We start from the raw sequence: 27,571 nt of genomic DNA, 5'->3' as shown, positions 1-27,571 counted from the left end.
GCCAGAAACAAAGGTTTCTTCTTTTACAAAGAAGGACACATTTTTCTGACCAGGTTTTCTTGCCCATTTTTCTATGGATTCTCTCCATGTGGTATCTTTCCTAAGGTGCAGTGCCCAAAATTGCACCCAGTAGGGTAATCAAGGCTTTTTCAGTGCCAAACAGAGCAGAATTTATTCCTTTGATGGAAAACATGCCCAGAATAGAAGATGCCCTATTTAATATCAACAGTATTGCACCTTAGTCCTCAATCTCTGATTGACCTGGGGTCAGACCAGGAGAACCTTTAGGCAGGGCTGAGGATTTGATAGAGCAAACTCACTTGGTCATGCCCCTGCTAGCAATGGAAACACGGAAGGTTCCCAAGGAAAAGGATCCTTATCTGCCTGACTCAGCAGCGGCAGCCTGGACACGCTGTCTGCTGGGAGCATTGGTTGAGGGAAAGGTGTGTCTGGAAATAAAACGTGAGAAAATGGGGCATGGCCGGTGGGCGCTGGGCAGGGTGGGGCATTTAATAAATTAAAGGGGCCTGTTGGCAACACAGCTTAAATTCAGGGAGTAGGGCGGTGTTTGGCCAAATGTTGGACCGAATTATCTTGGAGATCTTTTCCATTCCTTAACGATTCTATGATCCTAAGTGGGCATTTAGTAAGTGAAGGGAACTGGGAAGAGCTAGTGAGCATACTTCCACTGTTTCACCTCTTGGAGGTAATACAGACCATGATAGGAGGGGGTATTTTGCTAATCGCTCACTTTTTGGGGGAAAAAATTAAGTTAAGCGCCTCGGGTGAGCTGATTTGAAAATCTGTGGATGGAGGCGCACGGAGAAAGCGGAAAAGCCATTCCCCAGCTACCGGAGGTGACATCCCGCTCCGGGACGCTTTTAAAAGGCTCCCTGGAACATCCCCGCTGGCGCAGGCCGGTGCCTCTCCGAGCAAGCCGGGGCGAGAACTCAGGTGACCCCTCCCGAGGCGCAGAGCCGCCGCGCGGGAACGGGCACCTCCGGGCAGCTCCGCAGCGGCAGCGATCGCGCCCACCGGCTGGGCGGGCGAGCCGGAGCCATCCGAGTGCTGCGGAGCGGCGCTCGCCGCACGCCCCTCGCGCCGAGGGGAGCCCGGCGGTGTCGGATCAGGGTCGGTGTCGGATCGGTGTGGGTCTCGGATCGGTGTGGGTTACGGTGCCGGGGCGGGCCCGGGGCGGGGCCCGGGGCGGGCCGGGCGCTCCGTGCGGGAGCAGCTGTCACTGTCAGCGAGCCGGCGAACCGGGATCCCGGCCGCGCGCAGGGGGAATCCCCCATCCTCGCCCCCGCAGCCAATCGCCGCGTCGGATGCAAATCGCGGCCGCACCCGGGCCAATGGGAAGGCGGAGGGGCGGGGAGGCGGCCCCCCCGTTGGACGGCGCGGAGGTCGGCGGGGGCCAATGAGGCGGTGAGGCGGGCGGGGCGCGCCCCGGGGGCGGGGACATGCAAATTTGATTTGAAAAGAGGGCGGGAAATCCGAGTTTCGCGGGAGGCCCTTGGCGCGTAACCCGTCTCCTTTCCCTTCATTCATTGTCAGCAGCCGCCGCTTCCTGGAGCCATTTTCCAGCCGGCCCCACACAGCGGGAGCGGCCCCGCTCCATCCGCCGCATCTGCCCGCCCCGCCGCCTCCGTCCCCCCCCGGCGCCCCGCATCCTGCAGCCGGGGCCCCCCCGGCACCCGCAGCCCCCAGTATTTTGTGCGGGGCCTCGGCATCGAGGAGGAAAGGAGCTGGGAAGGCCGGGGGGGGAGGAGGGACGGGGGGGAGGAGGAGACGCGGCTGCGGGGACAGACCCGGAGGGAAGGATGAGAAGGGGACTCCAGCCTTCGGCCCCGGCAGCAGCGCCGCCGCCCGCGCCGTCCACGGACTCCAGAGCAGCCCTCGCCGGCTTCCCGGCCCGCTTTGCCGCCGGCACCTTCATCCAGATCCGCAGCACCGGCGCCGTGGCGGGGGCGCCCTGTGTTGTCTCCTCCTCCTCCGCCGCCGCCGCTTCCCAGGCTCCCGGTGCCTTTGCCCCGGTGGCGGATGGGGGCCAGCCCGCTGGCAGCTCGCTGTACTGCACCCCCCACGGACCCGCCGGCAGGACGGCGCTGCTGCAGCCCGCTCTCGCCGCGGGCGGAGGCCGCCCCCCGGTAATTTTGTGTTTTCCCCCCGTCCCCGAGGGGAGGGTGAAGGGGACGGGGGGGGATCCCGCCGCTGGCCGGACCCGGGGGGCGGGCGGGGTGCGGGGGGAGGGCAGGAAAGGCGGATGCAGCGCTTTGTTGCAATAAACTTTCCTGCCTCCTTCCCAACCCCCGCTGCCGGGTCTTATTGAAAAGGAGAGGGGGAAAAAAAAGGAAAAAAAAAGGGAGGGGGGGAAAATAATAATCCCCCGCCACGTCCCGCCGCACGGGTGCAAAGAGCGAGCAGCCGGCGGCGGGGAAGGGCCCCGGGGCGGGGGGCCGGGCCGGGCCGTGCCCCGCCGGTGTCTCCGCTTCACCCCCGGAGCCGCCGGTGACGTCTGGCACACGTGCGCGGAGGCCGCGGCTGTGACTGGGAGCCGGGGCGGGCGGGGAGGGGGACGCCGCTTCCTCCTCCTCCTCCTCCTCCTCCTCCCTCTGGCCTGGGACAGCCCGACCGCCGGCCGGCTGCCCCCGGCCCCCGCCGCTCTCCGAAATGCCCCTGCAGCAGGTCAGTGACTCGTGGGGCGGCGGCGAGCACCGAGCCTCCTCTCCCCCCGCTTTACAATTTATACCCCCTCCTTAACATTTACGCCACCCCCCACCTTAAAAAAAAAATAATTCCGCCTCCCCCACTCGTGGGGTTTTCTTTGTCCTCGCCGATTTCGGGTGCGCGCTTGGCCCTCGTGGGCTCCGCCGAGTTGGAGCGCGGGGGCGGGCGCGGGGCATCCCCGCCGCCGGGGGCCGTGGGCGGCGGGAGGGGCTCACCTGCCCCCCCGGGCTCCGGACCGCCGCCCGCCCCGCGGCGTGGGATGGCTCCGCTCCTCCCCACTCCCACCCCGCTGCGCCCCTGCCAGGGCAAAAGGGGCTTTAGCACCCCTTCCCCCGCCCCCTTTTCCCTGCCTCTGCTCGGTGATGGTCCAGGTATGGGATGGTGCTGTAATTGTGAAATACTTCTGGAGGAGCTTTGGGGGCAGCTGGGAGGCCCGTGAGGATGGCGTGAGCTGCCTTGTGTGTGGGTTTCTGCAGGTGTTGGTTGCTGATCTAGTGGTGAAAGTTTCAAGGCTCATCAAATCCCATCCCAAGCTTTTTTAAAAATTATTATTATTACTTTTTTACATTTAAAAATAAGCATCTTTGCTGTAAAAGAGAATAGATTTTTTTTATGCTCTTGGTCTTCAGCATATCCTAATAGCACTCAGTGTCAAGCAGGCTACTTCAGGCCACTTTGTAAATATTTGGCTGTCCTATGTGAAGGTTGATTCCTAGAAGGTGGTGGTAAGTGAATATAAAGAGGAGCATATGTTACATGATGATTCTGGGAAAAAAATTATACAGACTTTTTTAGCTTTGTGGGAGGGATGTTGATGTCATAGGAACTCCTAAATTTTCTCATTAATGGGTCCTGTAAGACCTTCATAGATGATTTGAGTGCTTTATTTCTTTTTTTTTTTTTTTTTTTTTTGTATGCTGCTCACCTCTGGGAGGAACTCCTGGCCTTACAAACCTGGGAAGGCTAGTTTCTACCTTAAAGGTTTGGAATTGGGGAAAGTGATTTTGGCCTCTGCCTGCAAAGTCCCCACACAAGTGACAAGTTTGTTGTGTACCCTCCGCCCCCATATTAACTTTGGGGAGAGATGTGGGATGGAGGAGGAAAAGCGCGGTCAGGCCAGCAGTATCTACAACTGCTGGCTGGCACCCTCGCAGGGCGATAAGCCATGCATGGCACACACCAGAAAAGGGGCTGCGCATCCTGAGAGCCGTGCTCATGCAAGTGCCCTTCTTGGAGCTGGGCTGGTTTGCTGCAGACCCATCTTTTGGGAAGTCAGGCTGAAGCACCCTAGTGCTCTGCCTGGACTTTCTGCACCTCAAACTGCTTGGCAGGGACACTGTCCGGCCCTTTCTGGTCTGTGGCTGCCAGGCAGCTTTCCTCAAAAGTCATGGAGGATTTTCTGGGATTGGGAAGTGAGGATGTGCTGCCCTTTGTTCCTAGCTGATTATTTTTGACAAACTAGCATTGGGGACTGGTGAAAGGAATGAGAAAACACTGGGTAGCTGAGGCAGTGAGCTTAGGCAAGTAGCACCAATATAAATTTAGCTCTTGATTATTGAGTTGCAAGTAGTGGATGGAGTCTGAGACCCCCAGCTGAAAACAAGGCTCTGCTATGCAAAAGACTGTAGAGGTGAGTCTAAAATTTGGCCAGCGCACCTGCACTGGTTAGGATTATGAAAATACTCTTGCCTTGCAGATGTAACTGCACTGGCAACCCACCCATCACTTCCAAATATAAACTATGGTATGACTGAAAAAGAGTCAGTACAGCAGAATAGTTTAGGCTGTGCAGGGAGGTGTTCAACTACACGAGCAAATGAAAAAGGTTCTTTGGCCCAAATAAGCTGCTTCCCCTTGGGAATTTGGTAGTTCTTTTATCTGTGCTTGTGTATGTGTAACACTACTGGAAAGGCCTTGAGAAGTGGCCTAGTCCATAACAACAGGCCTCTCCAGCCCCACACTGAGGAGAATTTGCACACTGTGCCATGTCCCCAGCAAGCGTCTCCATAGTGTCCAAAGCCAGTTCCTTGCCCTGTGGCAGCTCCTGTGCCTGAGGGTTGCTAACTGGGCCCCGGTGCCCTGGAGAGCCCTGGCTCTGGGAGGCTGTGGCCCAGCCTGCCTGCCCTTTCAACCTGAGGGGCTTGTGCAGGATTCCTAGGGAGTTAATGGAAAGTGTTACCAGGTGGATCTGAACCCCTGCTATGGCTTAAACACCAGCACTAATGAAGAATTTAACCCTTGCAAAACAGCCATCAGCTTGCTCTCTTGGGAGAGTCTGAGCCTCTGGAGACAGGGTCAGTGCTGTGGCAAGGGACCAGTGGTCCTGCATCCTCCCATGCTCTCCTGCTGGGGGCTGGTGCCTTTTCCCTTCTGGAATCTCAGGCTTCCCAGGATGGAAAATTAACCCTGACCTAAATAAATAAAGGTTTTCTGCTGGGCAAGCAGGTTGAACCAGCTAAATGGCAGGTCTGGGAAGTGCCAGGGACCATCAAGAGAAAGTAGTGGCCAGGGATATGGCATAAGAGTTGTGACACCACGCTCTTTTAGTGTCAGTGAGTTTGTGAATTGACTTGGATCCTCATGAGAATGCTGGAGAAATTAATGGATGAGGTACCCCAAAAGCATTCTCACTGGGGTTGCCTTTTCGCTTGGTGTGAGAAAGTCACTACCATTTGCACTACCCTGTACTGAGAAATGGGCTTGCTATAAAAGCAAGCTGCTCAAAATGTTTCTAATTCAAATAGTGGAGAATTTCTTACTGTCTTTGGGCTATAAAGATAAGCCTTTAAGAAGAGGGCCATTTTCTTAGCCATGAGAAAATGCTTAAATGGAGACACCACCCACATGTTAAGTCCTTTTTAAAAGGGGCTAAATCCTCTTAACAACAATATCTTTAGAGAACTCCTGTGGCCTTTAGATGACATGAGCTGTGGAGAGGCTAGTTCGGCATACTTCAGAAGGGGGCAGGAGGATTTACATTTCCAAGCTGAATACTTAGTACCTCTCTCATTTTTCTGGTGGTTTAGAAAGTACCTCTTCCTTCCTCCCTCCTTCTCAGCAAGATGCAGCTGGAAGAGGAGAAAAATGGGGTAACACAGTTGTTCTCCTAGGTGTTATGTAAAGGAGCAAGCCAAATAAGACATAAATAGTGAACAAGGATTTAAGTTACGGAAGAAGAACATGTAAGTCACATAAAGAAGCAGGCAGTTAACTTAGTAGCTTTTCTTTATTTTACAGCAATGAAAAATTTTGTACGTGAAGACACTGGTGTTTTCATATTCAGATCTGTTTTCTTTGCCTGATATGTTGTGTTAGCAAAAATGAATGTTAGTATGAGTCTGGAACCTTTGCTTTTTGACTAGCATTTCAGGGATTTTCTTTGTTCAAATCCCTCTTCTCCAGCAACACAGTGTTTCTGAGCCCCAGGAGGTACCAAATGGTCCTTTGGGTGCAGCTGTCTGAGGCAGGTTCGAAGAAGTACAAATCATGATGGCCCTAACCATGCTGACCAACATCTTGTGAAAAGTGGGCATCCTACTAAAACCCCACAGGAAGAGGCTGTACCTGCTGATGGCTTTGCTATCCTCATGCAGAATCCAGCTGTGCTGGTGTGGCTCCATCTGCACCAGAGTTCCTGAGTATGGTAGCCCCACGATGATGATAAGGGCTTTTGGCAGGGTTCCATGAGCAGCTGAGCTGCTCAAAGGCTTTAGTGTTGCTGGAAGGAGTAGTCTTGCTTGTCCCTCACTGTCTCCTCTAGATCATCTCCTTTGCTCTGCCTATGGCCAGACAGGGTTCTTCCCCTCCTACTGTGCCTGGGGAGCATCTGGCTGTGCTGACAGGTTGGGTTTTATTCTGTTTTAACAAGGAAGAAGAGCTGGGTCTGAGCACTAGGTCTGGCAGGCATCTTGGGCCCAAGATGGAGTGAATGAGAAGGAAGGAGACGGGAACTTGCCCATGCAGTGGTGCAGAGGTGTTAAATTGTCCCAGCAAGCCTCCATTTTATCATGTTGGTCTTACTGTTCTTTCTGTGAGTGTATTTTTCTTGCACCACCAGTCTGCTTACCAAAAATCTGGGTAGGGGTCACTTTATGTCCTGTTTATTCTTCTGTAGAGGATGCTCTACCTGGTTGAGCCAATACAGGCATTTTGTTTTCCCCCATTTTATTCCAGGTGTGTTGGTGCTGTTCTTTAATTTTTACTGTGTGCTTATCTGTGAGTATGTGCAAGCATTTACAAGAAGAATAATCTTTGAATTCAGGAACAGCTGCATATTTTGCAAGATGAAGGGTTTCCCCACTACTTCTCTGACTATGACTGTGGCAAGTGTTTCAGGAAAGAACACAGGGAAGGAGGCTTGCACAGGAAAGCCCTTCATGCTTCAAGAGAGCACTTTCTTGGTCAGGGGTTACAGTGGGTTTTATAGCTTCCAGTGGCTGGTGGTTTTTGTGATCCCTGTTTGAATCTAGCTGTATTTCTAACCTTAGGTAGCAACAAGTTCTAGCCATGATTTAGCTATTTTGTATGAAAGGAACGAACTATTTTCTTTGTTTCTTGCCTTGCTTCTTGGTTTTTTGGGGTTTTTTTCCAGTTTGAACTTGCTGTCTATAGTGTTCTTGGATGATCCTAGATATTGTAGTAGGGAAAAATGATTTTCTGATATGTTTCTCTGCACAGTTTATGATAAATTATCTTACGTCCTCAGATGTCTTCTCCATTCTGAAGAGTGTCAGACAATTAATTTCTCCTGAAATGAAAGCCATTAATGTGAAGCTAAAGGTGTCCTTTTGTAAAGGAGCCACATGGGTGTGAAACCAAGTGTGTCTTCTGTAATTGTGAGTTTTTACTTGTGAAACTGATGTGGACTGGCAGCTTTGAAAGATGTTTGGAACACATGTTAAACTCACTTTGCAGATACGCTTTCAGACCCAGCTAGTTTTGTGATGTCTTAACCTGGCCCTGGGGAGGGGAGTGGGAGGTATGAGACAGAGGGGATGAGTAGGCATGGCTGCTGTGGGAATAGCTCATTGAGAGATGCAAAAAGGAAAGTGAAGTAGCGCCATTCCTCTTTGGAGCCCAGTCCTGTGCAGGCCAGTAGGCCTGGTGTGGTTGTGGGAGGGAAATTCAGCCCATCCCTCCTGTTCAGAGCACCAAGAATGAGACTGGTGAAGTGAAGACGAGCTTTTCTTGGTAGCTTCAAGTATGGTACCTTTCAGGCCTCACTTCTGAAGGTGTCTGCCTGGCTGATGGCCATGGCTCTGGTGGCAGGGCTGGTCCTGCTGCTGGTGTGTGTGCAGGGGTGGGAACGTGGCTCGGGCTTCAGTCCTGGTTTGTGGGGGAACTGCCTGACAAGGATGAGTTGGAGACTCTGACTTCAGTTCCAGTGGGCTTCTTGGTGGTAACAAAGACCCAGCCCAGCCCAGTGTGGAGCTTCAGCAGATGGAAAGCTCTTAGAGTGACTAAATCTCCCGGTTTTAGAGTCTATGCAAATAATCCCATTTACAGCTGGCAGCCCTGACTGTGTATATGTGGAGGTAACTCTCATCCTTACAAATGACTAAGTTGGACTTCAGGCTTTTGTTTTGGCTGACAGAGTTGATCACTTCCTGCATTATTTTTCAAGACCAGGGTTGTGCACAAATCAGTAATTCTGGGGAGCAGAAACCCCCATCATGTTCTGTGGTGGAAGTGGTGTGCAGTGGGAGGGAGGCTGCCCGTGCCTCTGGGATGGGACTGCTGCAGTGCTGGAGGGGCTGCTGGTAAGGTATTTGGATTCTGTTTCAATTTCAGTTCTGTTTGAAGATGGGCTTGGCAAAATTGCCCAATATATCACGTCTTTAAAAAGGAACTATTTAACTTCTGTTTTCCTCAAGAAAGTTGGTCCAAAACCACACTTGGAAGTGCTATGCCTGGCATTTTTGTCTCTTGAAGTACTGTGCTAGTCTGCTTGGATGCTGCTGCTATTTGCTGGATCTAGTGGCATTCATGGAGTTCTTAATGCCTTGTGAGCTCAACATACCCTGTGGTAAATATTTGCATCTGCAAGCCCTGTAAAGGGAGAAGGCAGAAGCCTGACTAGGTGTTGATTAAGCCAGAGCTTAATGCAAATGGCCTCTGTTGTGTGGTTAGAGAGTACTACTTCATGGGTTTTAGCATCCCTTTTATACATACATGAATGCATAGCAAATGTGCTGTTGGCAAGCTGAGCTTGCCTAAGGTTAATGGTGTGTGTCACGAGTCTCCTGTCCCACTTTATGAACGTGGGCAGTTGTTGACCTGACCTGTGACAGTGTGAAAACTAACATGCTAACTCTGGCACTGCTGCACATGCATGCCCTGCAGCTCTCAGCTCTTTGGCCTAGGACTAGCTAGGAAGGCAGAGTGGAGCATTAAGGATTACCTTCTCAGAATCAACTGGCATCTCTTCTGTGAATGTGCTTAGTTATATGGGCAAATACGGCTTTTCTTTATTCCTGGCTCTAAGAGTAAAACCAGCATTCCGTTTCATTGCTTTCTTTGAGTAGGAGACTTAATTTGATCACCTCCAGCTACTTTCAAGATTCTTCCAACTTGTATGTGGCTGCATTTAGGCCCAGAAGTATCCACTCCGTAAGGCTGGTACCATATTCAGGTGCCTCACTTGAAGGGTCTAGAACCTGATTTTTCAGAAGATGCGGGGTGTTTCCTGTGATGCACGCTTGCAGTATTGCAGATGTTGAGTCCTTGGAGCTTTAAATGGACAAATCACTGTTAAAGCAGAGGCTGCTATTATTTTGGCCTTCATTTCTTTATTTTTACAATGAAATTTTACAGTCCTGTCATATAGACCTTGTGAGCTGCTAGATGTTTTGCAAACATCTGTGAAAACTTTTAGAAAACATGTAAAGAACTATTTTTGGTAAAAATAAGTTGTATTGGGCATCTAGACAACAAGAGATGTTTGCTTAGCCTTTGTTGCTTCAGCTCCATTCCTGCCCTGAGTTGTGGTATGTCTGCTGGTTATGTATGCATAGATTCTAAAAGTAATTTTCATTAATGAACTTCTTGAAAGACATTCTCGTCTTAACCATGCTATTCTGGTTTGAGATTTTTTGCTTGTTGTGCAGCTGTTGGTTCAAAGGTTGTTGCATATTGCATAACTAAGTGCTAGAAGAGAGGGGCGGGTGAAGGAGCTCATTGGCAAACTTCCTTCCTTGTTAATTAAGGTGACATTAAAGGTCTCTGGTTTAGGACTCAGTGGTGCACACCATGCACTGCAAGAGTCTAATTCTTATATGTCATGTTAGGCTCATTGGTCCACTCTGCTAGTTCCCTCCGAATATAACTTTGTCTTAATTTTGGTTCTACCCGTTAGTTATAAAATCATACTAAAATTAGAGTGCAGTAACAGATACTTTTTTTTTTTTGCAAGCCACTGAATATGCACTGTAGGATTTTATATTTTTTTACACATTTTAAAGTACAGATGTAATTTTAGAGTGAAATACTTCTCCATGGGGTGAGTGTACTATGCTGTCTAAAAACTTAGCTTTCAAGTTTGCCTTTAAAATGTTTTTCAGAAACAAACTGACATGTAGACTTGCTTGCTTCCCTCCTTCCTAGACCTTCAAATTAGGAGGTGTCATCTGGCAAATTTTAGGTCTGGAAGTAAAAACCTTATCTCTTGGCCCAGCAATTATATTGGTGCAGTCCACCGAGGTGAACAATAGGCTTCTGCCTTTTCAGGTGCTACGCAAGTGTAAGCAGATAAGTATGTAAAAAGTACAAAATGGTGCACGGAGAAGGTTTCATCTTGTACCATAGGTGCAAGGGTGGTTTGTGTGTCCCAGGTTGTCTCCCATGGCTTAGGCTGGGTATTAGGAAGATGGTCTTCACCCAGAGGCAGTTTGGGCACTGGAACAGGCTCCCCGGGCAGTGGTCACAGCACCAAGCCTGACGGAGTTCAAGAAGCCTTTGGACAATGCATAGTGTGATTATCAGGGCTGTCCTCTGCAGGGCCAAGAGCTGGACTTAGTGATCCTATGGGTCTGTTCCTGCTTGGGTTATTCTATGATTATTAATGGGTAATGGTTTTAAACTAAAAGAGTGTGGATTTAGGCTAGATAGAAGATGGCTTTTACAGCAAGGCTAATGAAACATTGGAACACATTGCTCAGACAGGTGATAGGTACCCATTCCTGGAAACATTCAAGGCTGGGTTAGATGGGGCTCTGAGCAACCTGATCCAGTTAGATGTCAGTGCTCATTGCAGGGGGGTTGGACTAGATGACCTTTAAAGATCTCTTTCACCCCAAGCTATTCCATGATTCTGTAGGAAAATGCATGCTCTAAGGAGCAGATCTGAAGGGTTTGCTGCATTCTCTGAGTGCTTCTGTAATGGAAACTGGGCTTTCTTTCACCTTCTGCTTGGGTGTTTTTTAACATCTGCTGTCTCTAAAGTCATTTACCTACCAGCAGGGACACTAGAAATGGAATTATATGGAATTATAATGTCTTGAGTGATGCTAGTAACCTAATAGTGCCTTCAGTACTTGTTTTCTTGTGCTGTTAATTCTGGAATTAAATGGCAATTACCATGTATATATGCTGGTGCTATTTTGCCTTGCCAGTGCTGTGTTTTTAGACAGCGTTGGTCCCACACATTGACAGTCAGTTTTTTGTCCCCATACAGTAAGCTAGTTCACACTTTGTCTAATGTCTTCGCATAGCGGGAATTGATGTTGGTTACAGCTCTCACAGAAGGCTTTTGTGTGGTGTTATCTGAAAGCTGTCTTGTAGGAGCTTTTATCAAGGCTTTTGCAATGAGGCCATTATCTCAGCTCGTGGAAAACTTGGATATTCGCAGAAATTTTTATAGCAGTGCTTGGTAAGTGTCATGCTGGGACAGAGTGACAATGCTGGAGCAGGACAGAAATAATACCCGAGGTGGCAGCCATGCCGTGGCGGGGCGTTATCTGTCCTTGCAGGCTTGGGGACAGGGTGGGAAGGGAACCCCACACGGGGCAGACGGAGGGTGGTGATCAGGGCTATCGCAAGCACGAATAATCCTGGCCGTCGGCTCAGCAGAATAAAGTTTCACTTTTCATGGTAAGAATTTTATTGAGTGGCTCTAAGTAACCCAGCTCTCAATTGCTGTATAATGCTTTAATGCTTCTGCACCTCTTCTGCACTGTATTTTTTTGGGTGGGTTGGTTTTTTTTTTTTTTTTTTTGCTTTCAGCTGCGTGGTATCTGTGACCAAAAAGTGTCTCTGGGGAGTTATGTAAAGCTGCGAGTCGGGTGAGAGGAAGCTGAAACTTCACAACCCGGCTGTAGTACCCTTAAGCACAAAATTCTTTCAGCCAGTAAAAAAGACAGCTTACTACTTGAGGTGGATACAGGGAGGACTTTAAAAATTGTAATAGCATTTTCACTGGCTTCTTTGTCTCAACCCTGGGTATTTCACTGGGTTTATTCATTCTTTCCCTCAGGAATTATGGGTTAGAAAAAGCTTTTTCTTTTTTTTTGGTAAAATACAATGTCCTGAAAGCATAAGGAAGTTGCTCATTTTCTTTCTCTGATTCTTAATCATAAGAGCTGCCTTGATTATTTTTCCCACCTCAAATTAGCAGTTTATTTATAACATGCTAATGTTCTGCATGCCCATTGGTATTGCTGTTCTGTCGTGCTGAGCTGAGAATTGTTCTCTCGAAAACTGACACTGCAAAGATGACATAAAAGAACATGAGAAATTGCCTATGATAGAGAAACATTCAGGTGGCTTTTGGTATGACTTTGATTCACGCTTTCTATAAAATCATTTACATTTCCTTCCTGATTTCTATTGGTCACATTGGTGCTGCTTTGTTTTATTTTTTGCTTACCAAAAATAAAGAAAAATGCAGACCGTTGGCTTTTGGCATCCTCGTTACCCTTTCGTTCCTACTGGCAAAACTTCTCTGTGATTGTCTTCCACGCAGTGTCACCAGCTGCCTTCTTGGATTGCAGGCAGGGGAATGAGGAACTTTAGAAGGTGTTTCCCCCTTCCTGTAGAGTCCTTGTAGAAGGACTTTTCCAGATCTAGGAGTTAGCAGCATCCTTCCCATTGGTCCTCCACTTCAGCTGCCCTGCAGAAAGACAGGGGAGCATCCAAAGCCCACACCGTGCAATGTGGGGTGTCTTGTGCATGGAAAAGCAAAGGGCAAAATAACAACACATCCCATGAGTTTCTGTACTTGGAGCCATGTGTTTTGTAGGTGTTTACAAGAGAGATGGCAAAGAAATGTGCAAGATCATTTGGCAGCCTCCAGCGTTGTTATGACCTGTTCATCTGTAAAGATGCTCTTCGTGTTGCTGCTGGTCTCGGCGCACTGAAGTCCTTCACTATTCTTGTCTTGGTGGCATCGTGTTTGCTGAATGTGTGGGAAGTGAACGCAACAGTAGTGAACAGGTTGTGTGCAGTTGGCCAGATATTACACTTGGCTACAGCCTTCTGTGGGCAGAATTAAGTTAGTAGTTACAAAGGAATTTCTTTGGTGGTGTTTGTATTTTAGGGGGACAGAAACCCCTTTTGCTGTGAAATGGAGTGTGTAGGGAATTCCAGGGACTGGCATATTTAATTTAGAGGAGAAAAAAAAAAAAGAGAAAAGGAGGCAAATCCCTCTTATTCAGAGCCATATATTCAAGATACTATGCTTAGTGTGATTTATTTGCTTCAGAATTAGGGAAGAGGGTTGCTAGGAAAAGTAAGATGCATTCACTTCCTTCACCTAAAAGAATTTTATTAGGGTGATTACAATCTGCCTCCTTTCTCCCTCTTTCCTAGTCCTGGAGAATAATCAATGTAGCAATAAGTCAGAGCAAGCAAAAATGTGATTGTTCTCCTCTGCAATGCAAAGACTAAGATGGACTCCTTTCTCTAAGGCCAAAATCAGGTCTTTCTCTTTTGAAGTGAATCAAGAGTTACCATTGTGTTTTCAGTAAGAAATTATCAGAATTTCAGTCTTTTTCTTTCCCCTTTAAGATTTGTGCAGTTTGGGGGCTTTTTTGACTACCCTTTCACTCTTTTGATGGCCTCAATGCCAGTTTCAAACCACTTCCTTACTTCCTCCAAGGTGAGGCAGCTGCCCCAGTTGTACTGGACTGGGATTATATCTGTGGTTCATTTCAAGTAGATAAATGTGGCTTTCCCAGCTGTTTAAAAAGCTCAGTTGACTTAGCATGTGGAGAGCAGGTCCCAAACTCTGTTCAACCAGCAGCAGAGAAGGGGGGAATTGCCTTCAAGACCTTGCAGGGAGAAATCTTGAGGCATCTGTGAGGTGCTATAGTATATCTAGCTAAAAATATCAGATACTTGAGCTTGCCTTATTGACTTGTTGGATGGCAACACCTTGTTGAAGTGGAAAAAGCTAACAGATTTGGAAATTTGTGTAATAGTGCAGTGGTGTAAGAGGGGTGGCATAAAGATCCCAGCAAATGTGCTTGCTCACCAGAGCTACCCCAGCTTTCCTGCTGAAAGTGCAAGGGTGCCATGCCTAGAAGATTAGGAATTGCCTGCCTGCCTGTAATGGTCCTGGAAGGTTTGCTTTCCTCCTGAAAAGCTGATGTCAGATTCTTTGTCCAGATTTAGCCCAGATTCTTTGGTTAGTGTTGATCAAATCATATGAAAATGTATTGTTCCTTCTGCTTCAGAGTGATGCCAATGCCTTCTACAAGTACTTCACCTCTCCCTGAGAGATGGTGCTTTTTGTCCTCATTGTCTCTCTGGCTCGTCTTTGAGTGCCTCTCCATGACTGCGTGGGCATGGGCCCCAGCATGGATCAGGTGCAGTGATCTTCCCAGCCAGAACCCTGAATTAGAAGTGTTGTCTCAAAGGGAAGGTACATTTTAACTGGCTGCGTGCATCGCCTGTAGCGTGATGAAATTGCATCGGTATTTTCACTAAGCATTTTTATCCAGAAGATCAATTTCAACAAAGTGTTTTCTTAAGCTCACTATTAAGGTCTTTAATTTTAGAAGACAGGCCAGTGAGGTGGTTCAGGTAAAGAAACGTTTAGAATCACAATATGGAATTTTTTCACCCTACTAAGGGAAGGTGGCGGTTTGAGCACGTGCCAGTTTGCCTTTCCAGAGCTGTGATACAGCTGAACCACAGTGGAAATCTGGAACCATAACAACACTGCTTATAGGAAGTTTGACTCCCTGCATTTAACCACAAATGTGGTCAATGTTAGCAGAAGCAATAGCAGAGGGGAAGAAAGGTGGTAGTATTTGATTAGCTTTTTTCTCCTTGTTTTCTGTTGTGAGGGAAGAGCGATAATATTACTAACTGATAGTTCCAGTTTCCTTGTTACACTTTGAGGATACTCTTTTAGGGTAGATATGATAAGAATTGCTTTCAGCATTTTAAATAGTCACATGCTGTTAAGCAGTTGTGCTGCTTGGTAAACTGCTGTGTATTTCTGAAGACAGTAACATGGAGAAGAGGATTAAATGCCATGTCAAGATCCTTCAGGTGGTCACTAGCTTCATGCAGGAATTGAAATGCAAAGCGATTCAGTCATGATGGGTTTCTGCAGGAGGTTATTGAGGGATAGAGGTCTTCCCATTGGTCCTCACCATTGTGCCCTAGACCAAAATGCTGTATTTATTCAGTTCAGCAGCACGAGAATGGTTCTGTCTTGGACACTGAAATATCCTGCTGTTTCTATCTGCACATTCTTGGACATGAAATGTAATCCTCTCATAGGCAGAGTAGACTTAATTGCCTCATGGGATAGGAAGGGAAAGGATGACTTAGGAACCAGGTCTGTGCTACTGTTCTTCCCATGACAGAGGGGATTTCCTGGAACCATTGTGGGAGACCCTTTGGGGATGTGGTTTCAGAGTCAACTTGCAGCCATGATCCAAATTTGTGCCATGACACAAATAGGGTCACGCTGCCCTCCCTCCCTCCCTGCTTTGGCGCCTGCCCTCGTACCTCTGTGTTTGTCAGGCCGGGGACTGCTCCAGCTGAAAGCTAACACTGGCTGGGTGATTAGTTTTCAGCACAGGGAGCTCCCTGGCCCAGCTGGCCGCGGGTTAGGATGGAGGTGGCTGGCAGAGGTTGCCCCCGGCCGTGCCCTCTCCCCACACACAGGACGCTTGCTTGGAGTGGCAGCAGACCAAGAGCCTCGCTGAGTGTGTGACCTCCGCATCTCCTAGAAGCCAGTGGAGTTGTGCAGAATGAAAGCCTAGCAGATGATTGTGCAAAGAAATAGGCAGCTTTTGTGCCACTGCTCTCTGCTTGGGTTACCGAGGGTATGCAGCTGCCCCAGCCTGCCAGCAGTGCCCAAGGGCTGGAGGGAGCTCACATGCTCTCCCCATCCCCAGCTTTGAAGGGCTTGGTGGCAGTATAGTGGGTTTGTGAGCACATGGAGGAGTAACTATGGCAGAAAACATCCTCAGTTCATGGAGGAAAGCCATATTTGCTTAAACTGGGAATCTGCTCAGTGCTGTTTGCAAAATGCCTCATATAGTTGTCTTCCCATCCCTGACTGAGGCTCCCAGGCTACCTGCAATTTAATTACAGTCTGATGGCTGGCACTGAAGCAGGTGAAGATAAAATGTAATTTGTGCCTAGAAGTTATGTACATAGTGAGCTTGCAGTACTGGAGGCCTTCTCAGCAATTGCTGCTGTCAGGGTACACCTCTAGAGGAAAGACTGGCTGTGCTGCTCTGGCAAGTACAGTTTGACAGGTACAGCTCTAAACAGGGCTTTAATGTGACTGATTGTTAATAGGTGAAAGTAAAGGAGTTGTCTTCCATGAAAGATCACAGAATCCTTGGAGATAGCAACTGGGGTGTCTTTTACAGTCAACAGCTGCTGCAGCCAAGGGTCTTGTGTAGCTTATGAAGGTGGGAAGGCTCATAGGGCTTCTGGTTAGAGGGGTGGTAATGAATACCAGTCACATGCAAAGTTGGCCAAGGAAGGTTGAGTTTCGTGACTGCTCTCATAGCAAAGTCTCCTTTCTGGCCCTTGAATGTCAATGTGGAGCCAGCCTGCATGGCAGCGAGTGCATCCAGGGCCCTGCTTATTCCATGCTATGGCAGAATTCTGCCTTTGTGACCAGAATATACTGCTGAATTTCAGCTTTGGCTTAAAAGAAGGTGTGTCATTGTTATTGTAAGTAAACCTCCACCACAAACTCAGCTAGTGCAGAACTAACTCTGGAGACAGCCTGTAACTCACAGGGCTGTGAAATAAGAGTTTCACTTTAATCTGTTGTCTGTTTTCAAACATAACTATTTTGTTATTGATTACTTGTGAAAAAGGTCTGATGTGTTTATCTCTCGATCCTTACACATGCTGCCCACTGCCAGTAGCCTCAGTTCTCCCCTCAGCAGCTGCCAGGATTTCCATCTTTCTCCCGATTTCTTTAGCACCATTGTGCATTGAAACGCTTGCAGGATAGCAGTAGGCGAAAGATGTGCAGCATTCCTGTTTATCTTGGAAGTCAGTGTTTTACACAAGGAGCGCTGTAACTCTGCCATATTTACTTTCTTGCATTTAATTCAATAAAATGTATTTACCTGAAGTGACACGAAATTTCCAGTTTGCGGTGGAAAGCGTAGGACCGGGCTGCAGAACTCGCTCCAAGTGGGGACAGAGTGCGTGAGGGCTCCTTGCCAGTGCACAGCATGGGAGGAAATTCGGGAGTAAGACGACTCTTGCTGCTATCATCAGCAGTGCCTGTTGAAAGGGTAGGAGTTATGGATGTCAAGGCAAGACAACAGGTTTTTGTGTTTTCTTGAATTTTAGACTTCCAAGACAAACCAATGACTGGGAAAGCGGGTTTTGTCCAAGACTGTCTTTGCTTTAGCTTGGATAAGAACTTGCAGTCCCAGATAGTGAGATGTAGTCAAGTTTTCTGGGGTAATCTTAGCTTTACTGTTTGATTATAGTTTGGAATTAGGATTGGGAAAACAATTAGTGTAGGAAATGAGGGTTTCTATGGGAATCTATCATGCTTAGGGATTTTTAGCAATCTAGCAAGCCTACAGGCTGTGGGAGCTTCCCACGGCTGCCTCAAGTTACCTTTCCTCCTGCTTCTAAGAGAACAAGGCTGTCCTCCTTCCTATCCATATATTGTTGCGAGAGGGCATCGTCCACAGGCTATTTTTATTCTTATTCCTTTCCATAATTATATGTAGCTTTTATAAATCTGTCTGGAAGGAAAGCTCTCGTGTACTTTTGAAGGGTTTATTTGATCTAAATTTAATGATGTCTCATGTCCAGTTGTGCAACTTGCTATTTTAGTTCACCCTACCTACAGCTTTTACTAAAACAAGAGGAAAAGGATGAAGAGGAGAGACTGAAAAGTGTGTGTGAGAGGAGGGAAAGATGACTCATAAGTGGGACTGCATTTGAAAATGAAAAGGATCAAGGTGTAGTGATCATAAGAGAGAAAGTTATTGCTTCTGTGAAGAAGGCACAATTAAACTGTATGGTCATTTATCTTCTGAACAGATTAAGGTATGTTTGGGAAGGAATCCATGGGCCTGAATTGAGTAGATAGATTTCTTCTCTCTTCAAAGTTATTTAAAGAAAGGAATTTTTAGTGCAGCCTTTATAAGGTGATATTTTAGTGCTAGATTCCACTGGAAGACTTCCCCAGGCTTCTGGAAAATCCCATTTAGCCTACAGGATAGTTCTAATAGCTGCATGGTTATACAGCAGGACAGGTAGCAGAAAGGGAAAGAGGAGGAAGGCCACAGTACAAGAAGCTAAATGGACTTTCTCATGACTTTAGGCTACAATCAATGGAAATTAAAGCTCGTGAATAGATCCACAAATTTCTGCTTTCAATCCAGGTGTTTTCTCTTTGTCCCTCTGCTAATGTTCTGCTCTTCCAGCCTTGTGCCTGTGCCTGTAAAACTTTCAGAATACTTGGGATGGTCAATAGTCTTGAAATAAATCTCTCTGTAGGGTTTAAGTAGTAGTGTGCAGTTATGAGGATGGAGTTCTTCTGTCTGCAGCACTGCAAAGAGTGCCTGTGGTGTTTCCAAAAGTGTTTACCAGCAGTATCCCACTGCCAGCTCTTCCTACCTTCACCCTTCTTCTCCTGCCGAAAGCTGGAAGTTAACAAAGCTACAGCAGTCCGGCATGTCAGTGAGGCTGATAGAAAATACATTTAATTTTGTAAAGCATTTTGATTAACAAAAGTAACTCTCAATGTGAAATTGGTTTAAAAAATTGGCTGAGTGGCAGGAAAAGGGTCCTTTTGATTGATTCCAGTGAGTATTTTCCCTAATCCCAATACTACGGAGTGCTTTCATCGTTGTCGCAGAAGTAAACAAAAAAACTGTTACTGATAGTAATTGCCAGCAGAATGGGCGATGATAATGGAGCCCTCACAACTTGCTCTGTAGGCACGTTCAGACACACTGTGTCTTTAGCACGGCCAAAGGCAAAGTTGTATGCCAGAGCACAGGGAATGCAAGCCATGCCTTATGAAAGGGGGCCTGTATCCTGGAAAGCAGCACTTCTCAGAAGCCTGTAGTGGGCAAGCAACTGCACACCAGCTTCCAGCACAAGGCTGAGAGGCAATGGCACTGAGGCTTGCATCCTGGCATGTACAAAAAAATGAACAAGAGTGGGGATACTTTTGCCTCAGTCAACAGTTTTGGTGTGACTGATACCTGAAATGACACAATGTGATTCCGTGCTAGGATTTGTAAAGGAAAGATATTGAAATCAGAAGATGCTGTTAAACAGGACAGCATGAATTATTTGAGGTCTGAAGAAAATGCCCTTCAGTGCATTTACTTAAGCAATGTTTTCCTTATGAAATTAATATTAAGGAGTGACTTGACTGCTAAGGAGATACGGAATTGGGGGGGTAGTTGATACAGGTGATGGTTGCGCTGCTGTCCAGAGGGACTTAGACAGGCTTGAGGAAAGGGCTGACAGGAACCTCATGAAGTTCAGCAAAAGGAAGGGCAAAGTTCTGCTTCTGCAGAAGAATAATTCCAGGTACCAGCATGGGCTGGGACAAACCTGCTGTAAAGCAGCTCTGCAGAGTGAGAAGATCCTTTCCCTCTGCTCAGCCCTGGTGAGACACAGCTGACATGCTGGGTCTGGTTCTGGGCTCCCCATTGTGAGGGGACATGGACATACTGCAGCAGGTCCAGTGAGGGGCTATGAATGTGGTTAAAGCCTCAGAGCATCTCATATAGAAGAAGAGGCTGAGAGAGATGGGACTATTGAGCCTGGAGGTGTTTAAACACATGATGGGAAAGAGTGAGGAAAATGGAGACAGGCTATACTCACTGGTGGCCAGTGACAGGATAAAAGGCAATGGGCAAAAGTTGTAATAAAGAAAGTCCATTTAAACAGAAGATGATACAACAGAGGTGTGCTGGAACAGCTCCCTTAGGCTGTGGAGTTGCATTCACTGGCCATATTAAAAATTCAACTGAATACAGCTCTGAGCATTCTGTTCTAGTTGCATTCTCTTTGAGCAGTGGCAGGTGGACTAGATGATCTCCAGAGGTGCTTTCCCACCTCAGCCAGTCCCTGAGATGATTCTGGTGTTAAAGGACTTCTTAAGTTGTTGAACTTTAGCACATGGATGAATTAATATTGAAAGCTTAAACAATGCAAACTCAAATTGGAAATTGGATTTTTTTAAGTGAGGGGAAAATAATGAGTTTATACCTTTCAGTTTTGACACAGTGACTGTTTTGCTGTAATTTCTCTGTAGAGTTATGCTCTGTAATTTCAACTCTGAAAAGCCTTGAGGTTAGCAAATCCTTCTACTTGCTTTTTGGTGGGAGCAACTGTGTTTATGGTACTTCCTGACAGGTGCTTGTTCATTTCATTTTCATAACAAAGATTCTAAAATTGCATTCTTATCCTTGGCTACAATAGCACAGCAGCTAGGGTCTGTAATACGTAGGAGGTGATATTAGAAAGTCAGATTCTTTTCTTTCATCAAAGTGTAGATTAGAGAGAAAAATGCAAATTCACTTCATTTTAAAATTTGAGACTTCAGAGTGCTACTAATTTTTCTGGAGAAGTCATCTCAAGGTGTTTAGTTTAGAAATACATTGTAAAGAAGACAAAGTAGAAGGGACAGATTGTCTCTGGTGTGGGTCAGTTTTTGCATAGGTTAAAGTTCTTGTTTGACTGTATGACTGAAGATGTTCTGCTTCACCAAAGCCAAAAGGGATACTTTTTGAAAATATCCAATGTAATCTTTAATGTCTTTTCCCTTATAAATTCATTACCTGTGACTCCCAGGAAAATCATCTGTTTTGGTTGTTGTCTTGTAAATTAGGCTGTTGCATCAGTTGTTTTAGATTGTCCTGCACATGACAGAATTTTCCTAAATGTGAAAAAGAAAATTATTTAGTCTACCAACACTCATTCACTTCATTTAAGGCCTGCTGCCATCTTGTCTTCTTTTTATTCCCTCTCTGTCAATGGGAATAAGCAAAGCTTCCTATTTGAAATCAGTTTGTTGTCATTTTGCCAGCACGCTCAGGTTGTTCTGCTCCATGGTGTTACTGATGGATTGATAAAAGACTGCCAAGGTAGAATGTGCATCACAGTGAAAGCTCAGTGAATTAGTTGTTCTTTGTGACATTACACAGCATTTAAAGCATCAGGAACTTGCCTATCTCTGTGCCATTTCAGCCATGTAAACTGTGGCCAAACTGACCTGTGCACTAAAACTAAATGGAGCTGCTGCCTACCTTGATGTGGGGAGGGAGGAAGTCATCAGTTTCTAGAGTTTAGCAACCCAGGCTAGGAGAAAACCAAGTTCAGTTTGCAGTCAAAGAAATGTGTTGTGAAGAGAAGCCTTGTGATGGCAGTACCAGCTCTGGATCTAGGGTGGAGGAGGCTGTCAGTCATCACTGGGGTCTTTAGGGCCCAGCTATCTGTGATTATCACCCTTGCTCTCTTATAATCTTTTATCTATTTCTGTGACTTTCTGCTAATCTGGAGCCTCCTTTCTGACTGCTTTTGGGAATAGCTGCTTTTGGATATGTAAACCATGTTTTCCTGTTTCTTAGGCACTTGTTATTTATTTTTGTTACTCTGAGGTTTGGTATGTGGAAGTGGTTATTGTGTTAACTTCATGAAGGTTATGTAAGGATTTTTTTTTATACAATGCTGGTAATTTAATTTTTGAAACGATACTTAATTAAGTTGAGAACGATAAATCGATATCTTGGGCAAAGTCAGCATTATGGTTACTTGTAGGTGCAAGGATAACTTATCAGGGTTAACCTGTTAGAACAATGTTGAGACTCCTTAAAGTGAACCAACATTCACAATTTACGTAATGTACAGAACTATCCTGTGCTACAGTAAATGCTTAGGACCCCACATTATTTCTCATTGTCTGATTCTGTAAATGCAAATCATTGCATGTTGCCTGGATCTTCTGAATGTTTTTTGTCAACTTTCACAGTGACCTTTGGAAACTAGATAATATTTTTATCACCCTAAATGGATTCAAAGTCCATTTATTACTTTTGGGGAATCCTGCTGTATGCTTTTATACTTGGGTGGAACTGGTTTAAGAAAGTACTTCAGAATAAAAAGTTTTGCTGCTTAAGATCTGACTTCTCATTACTAGTTAAATTAATTGAAAAAGTTGATAGATGTAAGAGCCATTGTACCTCTGGCAGTGAATTAAAAATATGGAGTCGGGATTGGTGTTGACCTTTTTTAACGAAGGATTCATCTGCTTTGGTGATGTGAATACCCAGCACTAATGCTCATGTGCACCTGAGTTTTCAAAACTTGTTACCTTCTAGTTTGTAGCTCTCTGTAGTTTCTGAAGTGTTTACATACGTATCCTTAGAATCGTTAATTTTTGAAAGAATGTACAAGTTTGTTGGTTCCCAGTGAATCACCTCTCAGTGAGTCAAGTGATGCAGTCCCATGGCACTGCTGTGATGTAACTTGGTATGGGTGTTTTGTGTGGAGCACAGAAAGGTTTGGGGTGCCAGGGTGGGACATCACGAACGGCAGACACGTGTAGACACGAAAACTTGCACTCCAGAAATTTCATTTGTGAAATTCCACAGTTGTCCTCTCTTGTAGGTATCCTGTATCCAAGGAAAACAAAGCTTAAGATGCTGTAGCTTAAGCAGGCAGTTTAGTGAGCGAACTTTGTAAAGCAAGTCCAATCTTGCACCATTACAGAGCACCTACACTGCAGTAGCACTGGTGTGGCTTTGTAAGTGCTCCTCTTTCTCCTCACTTTTCACTTTGTATGTATGCAGTCTTATTATTTAAATCCTCATAGGGAGATTTATCGCTGTCTTCTGTACATTTTGTAAGTGAGGAATAACACTTTTCCTCATTCCTATGTCAATATATGAGCTTGGAATGCTGCTATTAATTTTTAGCCTGTTTATCTAATGCTCCGTGGCATTTACTGGAATTTCCTACCAGGAAGTTCATCCTATTATATTCTCCAGCTCTCAGTGTCCTTCCTCCCCCAGTCTCAGGGCCTGTTTGTTTAATAGACAATTTGGCAGACAACAGACAATGTTCAAAAGTTTTTCTTTTCTAAGTAGCTGTGCTAATTTCTACACTTAGAATGGAAGCCACTCAGTGAAACAAATCCAATTGCAATCTTATTTTGAAGTTAATGACATTTAAAATAAAAAATAATCCTTAGATGCAAAAGAAGAAATATCTCTAGGATGTATTTTGAGACTGATTTGCTTTGCAATGGTTTTTCTTTGGGATCAGCTGTAAAATGATAGGAAAGATTTCCTTCCCTTGGTCCTGTTCAACTTTAGCTTTGCTATTCGGGAGGCTGAAAGTCTCCTGAAGGGCTGAAACACTGTAAGCAGCTCTGAAGCCACACTGAGATGTTGTGCCCTATCACACACCATGTGAATTGAACTATCACTTCCTTATTTGGCTTGCTTTGATCTCAATGGGTAGCATCAAAAGTGGACTTGTGTAGGTGGAACTGTTACATATAAATGCAATACAAAGAAATTAGACCAAGAAGTCTCTTACATGGCTGGTCTGCTGTCACATCCTGTCCCCTTTGTGTTTGTGTCCCATCATGTTCCCCCCTCCACCTGCCCAGCTGCTTGCCATGAGTTTGCAAGTTCAGCACCAGCCTGTTCTGTGACAATCTTGTTTTCTTCAAAGGATGTGCATGGTGAGAAATCACTGATGTGAACCACAACTGAAAATCCCCAAGCTCTGCTCTGGAGGCAGCAGCCTTGCTGAGGTGGCATCTTTGGGAATGGAGTGGGCAAATGGGCTGGGAACTTTGACACCAGTTTGTAGGATGGCATCAGAGCCTGCTAGTGACAGATCCAGCCTTACCACCAAGGCCCAGGCCATGCTTTCCATGAAATGGGAGGGGAACGATCCCACTGCATCCAGCCACACCCCCAAAAATCTGTGGCCAGGATTCCACATCCCAGATGCTGGTTAGTCTGGCCGCACTCCTTTGTGTGAGCGTTGGGTGTTTGTCATTGCATTTTCTGGAAGTTTTTTCTCCACAGCTTCCACCTTAACCAGGCAGGTGCAGCTCAGCCCCTGGCAGCTGTTGGGATCAGGGGCTTGCATGGAGGTGTTTCAGACTGTCCAGAGACACAGGTGCTCCTCACCTTGGGCAGTTCAGCAGTTGAGATGAAAATTGGGTGCAGTTTCCTGAAAACAACTATTCATATTTCAACATGAAGTGGTAACTGGAGCTTTCAACCTTAGTGCAGTGCAAAGCCATTGCTTCCAGTAAGAAGTAATTGTTTCGTATTTGGTGGAAAAACTGCAATAAGAAAGATCTCAGATGATTCATTTCCTATGCAGCATAGGTGTAGTTCTCTTGGTTTGAGGCCAGAAACGTGGCTTGTGCTTTGGTTTATGTCTTGCACAACCGTTGTAATGTCCTTCCTCTTTTAGTGCAAAGAAAATACGAAGTACTGCAGCAGAGTAGGAAAACAAGATAAGCTGCACGTTTTGCCACTGGCTACTGTACTGTACTGAGGGCAGGTCTGGTGGGCTGTGGGGCTGATCCCATGGCATTCCAGTAGACCTATGAGCCTAGGGATGTCAAACAGGGCTGGCCACTTACTTTGGTGTCAGAATGATATTAGCATTAGTGACTATGAGATAATGTGACCAGAGGGCAGGCCAGGTCACATGAGATATCAGGATGAAAATCAAAGGTAATTAGTACATTAAGATTATAATCCTGCTTCAGTAAAAATGACCCGCTGTGCAGGTGTAGGGAGAAACCACCATTTTTCATTGCTACATTTCAGTACTTTCTTGATTTGGTTGGGGCCATTGTGTTTCATTTAAAAGCAGCTGAAGATGTTCAGTTCAGCCAGGCTGGGGATGAGAGCGTGAAGGGCCTCGTTGGGGCGGCACTGATGCGCAGCGCCGCTAGCGTGGGAGCGCTGAGCGTGCCTGGAAGCTGATGGATTCCTTTCTGTGGGTGTTAGAAATGGCTTTGTGGGATGTTCTGCAGCAACAACTGGGAGGCACTCATGGCACTTGCATTGCTTCTTCCTGCACATTCATCCTGAGAAGGGAGAGCCCGCCGCTCGGTTCCTCTGGCCTCTGTCTTGGGTCCCACTTTCAAACAAGAATTTGCCGCTGAAAGTTGGCCACCCACATTTTAACTTTTTGGAGCTAAATAAAAGTTGTGTGGTTTCATCTATAAGTGCTTACAGTTCATGGCTTCCTTGGCTCTTGGATACTTCTGAGGGAATAATGAAAATGGGAAATTGATAGAAATTGGATGGTTTAATTAGGCCTTGAAAGAAACTTCACCAGAGTAACATCAGCCTCCAGCCTGTCAAATACCTAATGGGGGAGGGCTGCGTGTTATCAGAGTGTCACTTATTTGGTGATTGTGATGTGATTCTTATTGAATTATAAACCAAATTAAGACATATGAAAGGGATTTTCTTTTAATAATTATCTACAGTAAAAAAAAATTGACTGTAGCTTAATTAATAACTTCAATATAAGATCTAGAGAAGAATTTCCCTCAATCAAAACTATAATAAGCTAGAAAAGGGGATAGCTCAGGTAACAGAAATTGCTATAGTAGAAAGTACTTTTTGGTCCTTTTTTATATACAATTGCTGTTTTATAAGGAGACAATTTCAGGCTTTTTTGTTGGATTAGAATGATGAGGATGATTTCTGTAAACTGTTTTCATTTGCTTTAGAAAGATTTTTTAAATTTTACTTTAAATACAAGCTGCTTATTCTGATGAATAAGTAGCTGTTATATCAGATTCCTGAAATTATTTATTTCTGCTTTATGTTGATTATACAATATATTCAGTTTTCAAGGCACTATTTTTATATATCTTTTTGTGTTCTTTTACTTCAGTATTATGAATGGCCATGAGTAAAACAGAATTTTGAGGTCATGTTTTCATTAAAAGTGCCATTCCTGGTCTTGTTCCTCTTGTTCCTCTGTATGGGACTGCCTGCTTTCCATAAGGAAAAAATACTTTGGGAAGACTTGAGAGGACTTACAGAACTTTCCTTTTAAGGACATGCTTTATTGTCTTTTATGTGCAAATAGTTTAATTCCCAGTTATTTCTTTATTTTCTTATTCCTTCCTGAAACCTCTTAAATGTTTTACCCTGTCAGAATAAACTACTGAAGCTGGGGTTAGTATGGTACAAATTACTGCTATCTGTGTGTAGACCACTGAGGTAAATATTTCTTCATGGAAGATGGAAATCCCTCTCCTTTCCAGGAGTTTGAACTGCAAGTTTATTTCTGCTGAGAAGTGAGGCAGGGGGTATGAAATGAGTTGTCAGTAGGAGTTTGAAGGCAGGAACTCTGAAGCTTCTCTTGCATCTTTTTGCTGACCTGGGGTGTTCCTTTGCTTGTGAGCTGACCAGCAGAGCTGAGCCCCTTCCCTACTGAGAGCTCCTCTGCTTTCCTCTCTGTGCCTCTCCCTGTTTTCCAGTCTTCCCAAATGTTTGCCGTGCCCTCAGCTGGGTGCAGCCCTCTGGCAGACACTCACAGCTCTCCACATACCTGGGTTTTTTCATGTGAGTGTGTTCTGAATGCTCAGCCTGTATCCCTTCATTCATTGGAGACGTTTCCTTAGTGTATGAATATTTCTCTGCATTCTCCCCAAGGTGTCTTTTTTCCTTTACTTCCTCTCCTGTATTCCTTCCTCATCAAGCTCTAGTCTAATTTACCCTTTCATGTAATATATTTGCTTTCTTCTCTGCAGCTCCTGACCTCTGGAACAGCTTTCTAGAGTTCATGCCTCCAGAACCTCAGCTTTTAAATTATATTTTTTAGTGACTGCTCAATTTAGAAAATGTAGAAGAAAGCCTGTGCAAAGTGTGTGGGGATTGGTAGACAACCTATGCTATGGATTCCTTGCTGCGGTCAAAATTTATCTGTGCTCGCTGGAAAGGCTTGCATCCCCTCCCCAGTAATATCACCCTTGTGGTAAAATACAGAAAAGCTGCCATTTTATCTGCCCCTAGCAATTGTAATATCTTCTAGAGACTACGCCAGGCTTAGTCATTGTCCCTTGCTCAACTTGCCCATCTTACTGCTAGCTCTGAGACACCCACAGCTGAGGCCTAAGACACATTTCTCTGCTTGCTGCTTAATTCACTGTCAGCTATCACTTAATGCAAACAATTTATTCCTTACCATGCTTGGTTGTTTCCAGTCTTCCTGTTTTTCCACCCCAGTCGACCATAAAGTAGAGTTTCTTTTCAGCTCCTCATCCCATGGTTTTTTTGGAATAAGTTTTTATCTTCTGTCCCCATCTCAGCAGGCTTTGTCCCAGGTTACTTTTGTTCTCATTCTGAGATCAACTTTTGTCCTTTTGTATTTAAATCAG

General features: G+C 45.8%; 1 protein-coding gene across 1 annotated transcript in view; it reads left to right on the top strand.

Annotated features, from left to right (window-relative positions):
- The first annotated feature begins 1,820 nt into the window (after positions 1-1,820).
- The window catches only part of E2F3 (E2F transcription factor 3), a 41,857-nt gene continuing 16,106 nt past the window's right edge, over positions 1,821-27,571 (top strand). The window contains exon 1 of the mRNA XM_058809222.1: positions 1,821-2,147. Coding sequence (XP_058665205.1) covers positions 1,821-2,147 — 327 coding nt within the window. The remainder of the gene's footprint in view (positions 2,148-27,571) is intronic.

The sequence above is a fragment of the Ammospiza caudacuta genome, chromosome 1, assembly GCF_027887145.1.
Source record: "Ammospiza caudacuta isolate bAmmCau1 chromosome 1, bAmmCau1.pri, whole genome shotgun sequence".
In the NCBI taxonomy this organism is placed as follows: domain Eukaryota; kingdom Metazoa; phylum Chordata; class Aves; order Passeriformes; family Passerellidae; genus Ammospiza; species Ammospiza caudacuta.
The sequence above is the reverse complement of the archived record's forward strand: the minus strand, read 5'-3'. Positions and strand labels throughout refer to the sequence as shown.